Raw genomic sequence first — 10292 nt, forward strand, 5'->3', positions numbered from 1 at the left:
CATGGGATTCTCCAGGCAAGAATACTGGAGTGGGTTGCCATGCCCTCCTCCAGGGGATCTGCCCAACTCAGAGTTCAAACCTGCATCTCCTGCCTTGCAGGCAGATTCTTTACTGCTGAGCCACCAGGGAAGCCCTCGAGGCAGACTATATCCCTTCTAAAGCAGACTCATGGAGAGATGTCATTTTTTTCAGATTGGAGTAAGACAGCTACCAATATCATCAAGAAAAGTTCTGATAATCTAGGAAAATCTTTGTCCTCCAGCTCCATTGGTTCTAACTCAACCTACCTTACATCCAAGTCTAAATCCAGCTCTACCACTTACTTCAAAAGGAACAGCCACACCGGTGAGTCATTCTGGCCAGAAAAGTGCTAGTAAAGATGTTCTCTGGGACACTTCCCATCATGTTTTCGTGGTGAGAACTGTCATGTCGTAAATATTCATAGATCACAGTGCCCATTAGGGTGCTTATTTTAGACTTAGGAAAATCAAAATTTATTTGCACCTTCAGCACCTTTGTGAATATTTTGTCCTGTTTTTAAAATTTTACAACCAAAATTGAACCTACATTGTCAGAGTGTCATTAACTCAATTATTTTTGTAACTTCATTTGCTTTAAAATTTAATTTTCCTGAAAAAGTATGGTATCTTGTTTTTAAAAGTTATATCTTTATTTAAAAAATACAGAAATTGATTTGCAGATTATTTCAGCATAGTATGACAGTTACCTGGCAAGTTGGAATGAAAACAGGAAGAGACACCATCCAGCTTGTATGTGAAAGACTTAAGTCCTTTGAAATACACACAAATATAAAATCATAATAGTGTACGCCTAAAACTAATACTGATATATGTCAATTATACCTCAATCAAAAAAGATACTTAAGTTCCTAACCATTGGAAGTGTTATTGGTGATTGCTCTCTATATTACTGATTAAATATGAAAGAGGGAACATTATGTTTGGAAAGTGATACAGATGATGAGAAACATTGTATCTTTATTCATCTACCAAATCTTCATGATATTTACAATGATTGCACTTTCTGACATTAAGCCTGTGTGTGAAAAATTCTGAAGACTGTGAAAACACAGGCTAACTTCAGATATACAGATAACTTGACTTCAGACCACTATAATATATTGAATATTGCAATAAAGAGAGTCACACAAATTTTTTGGTTTCTCAGTACTTATATGCACCATATATAAATATATGCTTATATGTTTACCCTGTACTGCAGTCTATTGTGTGTAATACAATCATGTCAAAAAATGTACATACCTTAATTTAAAAAGGTACTTTATTGCTAAAAACTGTGCTTGACTGTCAGCAGACAACACAAATCTTCGATTTATAAAAACTGCAATGTCTGTGAAGGGCTTCAAAGTGAAGTGAAATAAAATGACATATGCCTGCAAAGACCATTTTGCAGTCCTTGATAGCCAGTGAACAATGTGAAAAGGTATACTCCTTTAATAATTTCAGTTGAAAATAACAGAAATGCTACTTTTAAATACTAATTAAACCTTGGTCAAACAGCTCTCAACACTCAGTATCCAGCACTTTCTAAATGAAAGATGCTTATAAAAGGTAATGGAAATGACTTTTAAGTTTTGTATTTGTTTAGCTAGTAAATGTAGGCAGAAGAAAATGGCACCAAAAACATTCATATTTGGCAAGAGTGATTTGCGTGATGTGTGTATAAATGTTCACATTATAACACTTGCATTTCAAATGACCCTCATGTACATTTGAATCTTTCCACATGTCCCTGCTTGTACCACTCTGGTGCCCACTGCCTGGTATTCAAGATAGCACTGCGGAAAAAAGTTTGAATGTTTAGAGAGTTTTTTAATTCCAAAATTAGTCAAAGAAAGATCTGAAGGGCTTCCCTGGTGGCTCAGCAGTAAAGAATCTGCCTGCCACTGCAGGAGACATGGGTTCAGTCCCTGGTCTGGGAAGATCCCACATGCCCAGGAGCAACTAAACCCGTGTGCCACAACTATTGAGCCTGTGCTGTAGAGCCCAGGAACTGCAACTGCTGAGCCCTTGTGCCTCAACTACTGAAGCCTGGGCGCCCTGGAGCGCTCAGCAACCAGAGAAGCCCCTGCGATGGGAAGCCCACGCACGACTGGAGAGTAGCCCCTGTTCGCCACAACTGGAGAAAAGCCCACCCAACAGTGAAGATGCAGTACAGCCAATAAATAAATACAATTATTTTTAAAGACTATCTGAAAACTTGGAGCAGCTTAGGACAGCAGTTCTTAAAGTTTCTTGGAGTTAGGGATACTTTGGGGAATTAAATAGAAGCTATTCCAGAATGGGGTGCAGTCTTTGAGTCCTGCACACAAGCTGCTGCTGCTGCTGCTGCTGCTAAGTTGCTACAGTCGTGTCCGACTCTGTGTGACCCCATGGACTGCAGCCTACCAGGCTCCTCCGTCCATGGAATTTTCTAGGCAAGAGTACTGGAGTCCTGCACACAAGCAGTTTTCCTTAAAATTAAGAGGTCTTTGCATTCTTGCTTGAAACACCTGTGTAAGAAATACGATGACAGATATATAATATGAGATAAATTAGTCTACCTAATTGGTAGTTCCCTGGCATAAAATATTGTTTACAGTTAACCCTTGAACAAAACGGTTTGAACTGGGCAGGTCCACTTATACGTAGGTTTTTTTTTTAGTACTAACTACAACAAACAGTATTACATGATCCCCAGTTGACTGAATACGTGGATACAGAACTGTGGACACTGAGGAAGCTCAGACACAGAGAGTCAACTGTAAATTGTACTCAGATTTTCAGTTGTTCGGGAAGTAGTGCCCGCTACTCCCAACTATTATGCAAGGCTCTATTGTACTTATAATGAGTGAATTTTATACTTTATTTGATCAGCCTTAAGATTAGATACTCATTTTGTCTCCCCTTTAAAATCCAAATACTTAATGCATTATAAGTTAGTTGTGAATGCATAGGAATTAGCCCAATTGAATTATTTTCCTCTTAATATAACTGAGAATAGCTAGCCTGAAAAACCACTATTAAAATGGTAAACAAGATAACAGGTAGATATTTTGGAACAGAGGGCATTTTGAAATTATAAAATATTTGGTAATAGCATCATGGGGAAAACTGCCTAGAAGATAAAAGGGACTGTAGAAATGGGGATACCAAAGAAAAGCTTTACTGTTTCAAAAGCTTGGATATTTATTTTTGAAGACTTCACTAATGTTAATCATTTCTATTCAAACATTTGGGGTTAAACAGGTTCTTGTTAACTAGTATAAGGATATAGTCAATGGTATGACATGACTTTCATGGTATAATCATTCCAGTCAGTTGACATATGAAGAGTCTTCTGCAGCCTAGCCAGTTCTCAGTGGGACTGCTGGTATACCTAGGTCACTTGGGGTATGTAGAAAGTCGCTGCATATCATCATGGATATCTAGATGGTTTATTTCTTGGAATTGTAGATAATGTCTTCTAAGATCATTCCTTCAACAAAAGTGGATCATTCAGGTAAACTTTTATTACTTTTTTGAATGCATGAATTTTTTTGCAAGGTAATAGAATATTTGCATGGATTAAACTAAGACTCTTGCTGCACCAGCAAAATGGCTTCTTCTTTACAATACTTCTCAGCTAGCCCAAGGACAGTCCTGCGTTGAGCTGGAATTTCTGAACTGTCAAATGGTCGTGTGCTGGGCTGGCTCTTCTCTGCATGTGGGTATCTGCAAGCTGCTCCTTCTAGGAAATGTACCATGCTCTGGAGTTAGTGGGTCATATAACAGGAAAAAAAAAAAAAAGTACTTGAGAGGTTCATTGTAGAATGGAGTACAATTCTTTACCTTTTCACTGCTCTTATGAATTATTGGATATGTCATGGTACATTCACAGAAGTCATAAAAGAGAAATTGTCGATTCCAAGCCTGCTTTTTGAGGACTTTTGTCTGCTTGAAATTTCAGCATCAGTTAAATAATAGTTCATTTCCCTAGCCCCTGGTTTTCAGACTTATAGCAATAATCAAAAATCTATATTATCCACAATATAATAACTATAACTGGGAATTGCAGAAACTGGGAATAGCATATATGTAGAAACACAGACCTAGCTCAGAATTTTACTTTATTAGACTGTGAAGATCCAGAAAATTGGGTCACATATTTGGAATGGAGCTGGTCAACATCTTTAAAAACTGTGTGCCTCTGGAAGTTGTCAATGAAATAGAATGAATGTATCTATGAAGGTTTTTTTGAGGATGTGGAGTTTTCTAAAAACATCAAGTACAAATTGTTCATTATTGAGATTTAAACAAACAGAAAAATTCCCAACAGAAAACCAATGGCTAGTGAATGTGTGAATGGAAGGAAAGCATAGAATCAATCAGCTTGCTGAGAGCTGAATGGGGAGGGACCCTTAGATAATGACCCCTGAGCCTTTTTCTCACCCATCCTGGGTCATCCCACCATGCTTCAGTCTGCTCACTCTTCCCGTAGACCATCTGTTCTCTCTTGCTTCCTCAGTGAGATGGACAAACCATTTTTTATTTTAGCTTTCATTGTATTTAGTGTCTGCTCCAACACCAAGACCACAGTTGAACAATTTGAGTCATTTCCAAAAACAAGATACAATAGCAATGGCTTTTGCCAATTATGGATGGATTTTTAACGTTAAGTCACATACTGGGTCCAGCATACTCAAAACATAAAACATGTGGAGTGAACATTCCATTTTGAGCCATGATTTCTAGACACAGTTTTTCATGATAGAATTTTTTCCTCTTCCACAGTGAATAGAGATGGTACAACTGCAGGAGATGGAGTACTTTATAGAAGGTCATATTTGCTCTTTCACTGATGTAGAATCTCTGTAGTTGATTTTAAGATAGAATTTTGTTCCAAAATGTGTTGGGAGAGGGAGGAAGACAGATACTTACAAGATACTCACAGGGTACATGAAGATAGTCATGTGTATTTATAGATAATAGTGTTTAACAGAGAGGAAGATAGTCATGTGTATTTATAGATAATAGTGTTTAACAGAGTTTCCAGTTTTCTTGCCTGGAGAATTCCATGGACAGAGGAGGGTGGCCGGCTACTGTCCTTGGGGTCGCAAAGAGTCAGACATGACTGAGCAACTAACACATACACACACACGACAGAGTTTCAAGGCATTGGCTGAGCCAATTTTAGAAAGCTATGGGTCTAGGAAAATAATGTTTAATATGTGATACCGAGAAATTTAGGACAGAAATGCATTTAGCAATCCTTTATTACTGTTAGTTGCTATGATTTTATTGCTGCCAGCAACAACATTATTCTGAGACTGTAGCATAGTTGATGAAAACATATACTTAAAATATTTCTGATAAAGATAATTTTGGATTCTAGAATTTAAAAATAATTCATAAAAGATGCCCTTTTTTCTATATTGCATTCATTTCACAAGTTTTTTCCATGAGAAAATGTGTTCAAAATAGCTTTTATGTTTTTTATTCACTTTTCTTTTCCAAAATTCTTTAAATTACATTTCATTAACAATTTTATTATGAAATGTCAAACACATATAAAAAGTAGAGAGGATAATATAATAAATCCCCCTGAATCTATCAACTCATAGCCACCTACACATTTCCCCCTTTCTGTATTACTGTAAAAACATATCATAGACATCTAATTGTTTCTTCCACAGACATTTCAGCACATTTTAATTCATTGTTATATAATCTGTCACTACTTGGTGCAAGCCATTTGCCATATATATTTTTTCCTCAATTTTCTGATGACTCTATTCACTGGCTCTTTGAAAAATACTACTTAGAAGAACATTTCTTAAACCCCCACAAATTACTGGAAAGCATATTAACATTCATTCATATGCACGAATGCACCTTGAAGATGAAAAACATGAAAATTTAGTGCTGCCTGCTATCGAAACTAAGAAAGAATCAGAGCTCTATTTCCTTTGTGATCTTCTTTAATGTGCAAAATAGAGTGTCCAAAACGATGGCCCTCAGGCATGTCACCAGCTCATCCTGCAGCCTAATTTCTTGTATCATTTCTTTCAGACAATGCTTCCATGGACAAGTCCTCATCAAAACTGACTCATGCTGATGGAGAACAAACATCGATCATTCCTGTCCATCAGGTCATTGATAAGGTCAAGGGTTATTGCAATGCTCATTCAGATAATTTCTATAAAAATATTATCATGTCAGACACTTTCAGCCACAGCACAAAGTTTTGATATCTTTAATATAAGAAAGAGGAATCAGTCTGCACAAACATGAAGATGTGTAAGCATCAGACTCTTAACTAGCAGATGTAAACGTGGTCTTACCTAGGTAACTGCATATATATGACCAGTGTGTTTTGTGAAGAAGGCATTTGTGAAATTCACTATCTGTCTTTTCAGTGTGTTTCTTCCATGGGGGAGTTTCCACCATCACTAAAACTTCACTACTGAGAGCAGCATGATTCAGTACCCACAGGGGATAGGGTTTTTTAAATATATAATTGAATTGACCAATCAGAACTTGGGCTGGGAGGTGAAATATTAAGGTTAGAGGACAAGGGACAGGCCAGGCTATGGAAAAGTTTAGTTTAGAGTTTATTCACACTCCACCTAATAATTAGGTTTGGATATGGCCATTTGCTCCATCATCTTTCTCAACAAGCAAAAGCATACTAATAGGGACTTCCCTGGTGGATCCACTGGTGAGGACTTTGCCTTCCAACATGGGGGGTGAGGGTGGGGTGTGGATTCGATCCCTAGTCAGGGAGCTAAGATTCCCCATGCCTCACAGTCAAAACATAAAACAGAAACAATATTGAAACAAATTCAATAAAGACTTTTAAGAGTCCACATCCAAAAAATCTTTAAAAAAGCATACTAATATTTAAAACTACTTTGGATGCCTACAAGTCCCATCTCTGCTAGTTTCCCTGAATACAGTAGCATTTCCTCTTTTAACTACAGAGACAGAAGAATGATGTGACAAAGTTCAGAAAGGCGGATCTTCCATTATCCCAAATGTTTAACCATGAAGAGCACTATGTGCCTAAGAAAGAAAGAATTTCACAAATTTTGACCTAGTTAATACGAACTCATGCTGTTCCATTTATCCTATTCAAGACACGACTTAAACATCATTGTTAATTATAATTTAATCCTATACTTTTGAATCAAATTTAGTGTTGGGGTTTCATTACAGTGGACCTCACAGCAGTTGAAGAATGAACTTCTTACACCTCTATTTTTGATCCTCTACTGTATATTGAGCCATGGGTTCATGGGAGGAATGGAATTTCCATTAGGCATGCTGTGTACAACAGTCTTGCCCTTTTGGGAAAAACAACTATTGAGACTCTATGGTCTTGTCATAGCTCCAGAGACTTTTAAGATATTTCCATTTGCACAAATGAAAAGCCTCTTACTTCCTCTTTCAAGAGTTTTGTTCCAAAGAATATAAACTGAGACTTAGGTGGGTGACTTATCATAATCAAAATAATATATAAACATGTGGGTCTACACTTACCAGTCTGAAAACTATTTGTATATATATAGGTCCTCTGATTATGAGAGCCAGAGGAGATCTGGCAAGATAGATGGGGTGTTATTTATGGATTAGATTTCTGCATATAAGCCATGCATAATATTAAGCAGCTTTTAGCCTAACTTTCAGACTATCCTGAGTAATGTGCTTGCTAGTGAATGTATAGGAGACTACATTTTAATTGTTCTTAAATGATGGATGAGTGTCCAGTTTCTTAGAAATTGGTCTCAATATGTGCTGTACCTTTACATTTGCTCTGAGTTATCTGAGATGTTTCAGGTTCTGGAAGCAGCCTAAGTGAGAAGATGAGACATTCTGGCAGAACGAAACTGCTTAAAGGCAGAAGCCAGACTGAGCACCTGGGGACCTTTCCCTCTGTGCCGGAAGCAGGTAGCCCTTAGTTTGAGACATAGGAAAGCTCTCAGACTGCACAGCAACCAAGGGACGTCTCACCTTCCGCTCATCCTCAGTCATGAAGGTTTTTGGCAAACCCAAACAGGTGATGATGTGGTAATAAGTTTTCATACCATTCCATTTTGTAGCATCCTGGAACCCTGTTCTGGGAGATAAAAGCATGGCTCAGCCTGGCCTTCCCAGGAGAAGGGTATAGACAGAAGGGAAAGATAGTAAATCTGAGGTTACTAAGATTCCCTACAGCAGAGTCACGTTGTTTTCCATAGGCATGTATGTTAACAGGCTGCTATTTGGGCAGAGGTTACATCTAGATGAAAGTTAACTAGTCACTGAATCTTCATATACTCTCCTCCAAGCCTTAGAGATGATAGAATTTAATTAGCTTTCAACTGTGAGATTTCTACCCAAAGTGCTTATGTAGTTATAAGTAATTAAAGTGAGAACTTTAAAAATATCTTTGATTTCTACTCATATTCATGCAGATCTTGGAAAAATGTTTTTTTCATATTTGACAACAGTATCAGCTCCACTTTAGAAATTTCCAGTAATCGGGTAAGGATAAAAAAAAAAAAAAAATGGAGAAACAGCTGAATAGAAACATTTGCAAGTGGACTTGAGTTCTACACATGTAGTTCTCACCTTCATTTAGCCCCCTCAGAACAGAACTTCAGGAATTTAGCTCTGGAGCCAAAATTATTTTAGCCTAACTTTGAGAATAATATCAACTTAAGACTCTCTGGGGTTGGAAGAGAGTTGAAAAAGAGTTTCAGTTTTTGTTGTTTTTTAATTTTCCTCATTTTCCTTTTTGTAAACTACATTATGTTAGAGTCAGTCTAGGATCCCGATATGTTTTCCATTGTTGTCACCATGACTTGCATTGTAAAGCTTTGTTTGTTTAATGTTGGCATAGACTCTTTTGTACATATTTATTTATTTGTGTTTATAAATGTGAGCTTGTTTTATATCTTACCTTTATATTGCCTGGCTTTGTTATTTTAATTAACTTTCTATCAGAGAGACTGTATATATTTTTTTCTAAATACTTTGTGAAAGAGTTTTCTGTAGCAGTATCTCTGAATTTGATGAATAAAAAATGACTGTGAGTACAGATTAGAATAAGCAGTAAAGAAGCTACTATAGCTGATTTGCCGTTTTACTTAAATGGAAAATGTTTTTCAAATAAATGCCTATGTTGTTTGTGATCCAAATTATTGAATTCCTTTATGAGTGACTGTTTTTATTTCTGCCTCTTAAATAGGAAAAGATTATTTGACAACTGGAAAATAACCTGCCACCAATTAAGCTAGTGACATGGGGTGACTATGCCAAAACACTGAGAATGAATATTTTAGAAAGATCTAGTTCACTGGGGATTAATGCATTTTGAAGTTCTTAGATTTTCTTGAGATGACTGATGCAAAGCCAAGCTCTGTGGCAAATTAAAAGTAATGTAGGTTTCCTTTTTGGGAAGTCTTCAGCCTTCTGAAAAGGGAACCAAATCAATAATATGACAAAGAAGTTTGGTCTTAGGATTTTTTTTTTTTCACATTTATAGTCACTGTTTTCTTTGTGGGAGCTTTAGAAAATGACAGAATTTAGCCAACTTGACTTGAATGATGAGAGCAGGACCTCCTCACTTCCTTTGCTGTGATTATTTAGGATAACTCTCTTCTGCAGAGAGCCAAGGCCCAATTTGGCTCACGGCCCTACTTAGTGCTAAGTTGTGAGGCGTGTTGGCTGGTCACTGCTAACTCAGGTCTTCTGAGCCAACTTCATAACTCCTGGCCAAGCCATGTTAAGAAAACAGGCAAGCAGTTGGTGAAGCTTCATCTCCAGTCACATATAGCAGGTTGAAGCTAGAGGAGCAGCAGTGGGAAGTAGGTGGGAAACACTTATTGATTTTCAGACCAATCTGTGTTTGTAGTGTTTTGAAATCTGAAGGAACTGGGCTTTGCAAACATAGTGTTTTGGAAGAATGCCTGTGTTTCCAGTTGAGTAACATTCTATTTTTCTCGTATAAAAGTACTGTCTCTCTCTCCCTCTTTCTGTCCCCCTCCCTCCCTTTTCTGCTTCCCCCAATTTTCCTCATATTCTCACTTTTTCCCCTCTTTCTTTCTTCCTTCCCTCCCTCTTCATATCAAGGAATAATACTTAACTGTTCTCTTTTTCTGCTTCCCTAGTGAAAAATAAGAATAAACATGAAGATGCAAGGGTGGGATGAGAATTACAGGGAGAAGGTTAGCCCTGGCAAAGAGAAGAGGCATATGGGGACTTCTCTGGTGATCCAGTGTTTAAGACTCTGTGCTTCCAACACAGTG

At 37.3% G+C, this 10292-nt stretch overlaps 1 protein-coding gene across 7 annotated transcripts in view; it reads left to right on the top strand.

The window, feature by feature from the left end:
* Positions 1-9190, top strand: part of ADGRG6 (adhesion G protein-coupled receptor G6) — a 152081-nt gene extending 142891 nt beyond the window's left edge. For 5 of the 7 annotated variants that reach the window (XM_070376773.1, XM_070376769.1, XM_070376772.1 and 2 more), the window contains 2 exons: positions 194-346; positions 6073-9190. In XM_070376773.1, coding sequence (XP_070232874.1) covers positions 194-346; positions 6073-6251 — 332 coding nt within the window. In that variant the 3' untranslated portion in view covers positions 6252-9190. Of the gene's footprint in view, positions 1-193; positions 347-3477; positions 3524-6072 lie in introns of all 7 variants that reach the window. The other 2 variants (XM_014479941.2, XM_014479942.2) reach the window with 1 other exon arrangement.
* Positions 9191-10292: the final 1102 nt, after the last annotated feature.

This window comes from Bos mutus, chromosome 9 (assembly GCF_027580195.1).
Source record: "Bos mutus isolate GX-2022 chromosome 9, NWIPB_WYAK_1.1, whole genome shotgun sequence".
Lineage (NCBI taxonomy): Eukaryota > Metazoa > Chordata > Mammalia > Artiodactyla > Bovidae > Bos > Bos mutus.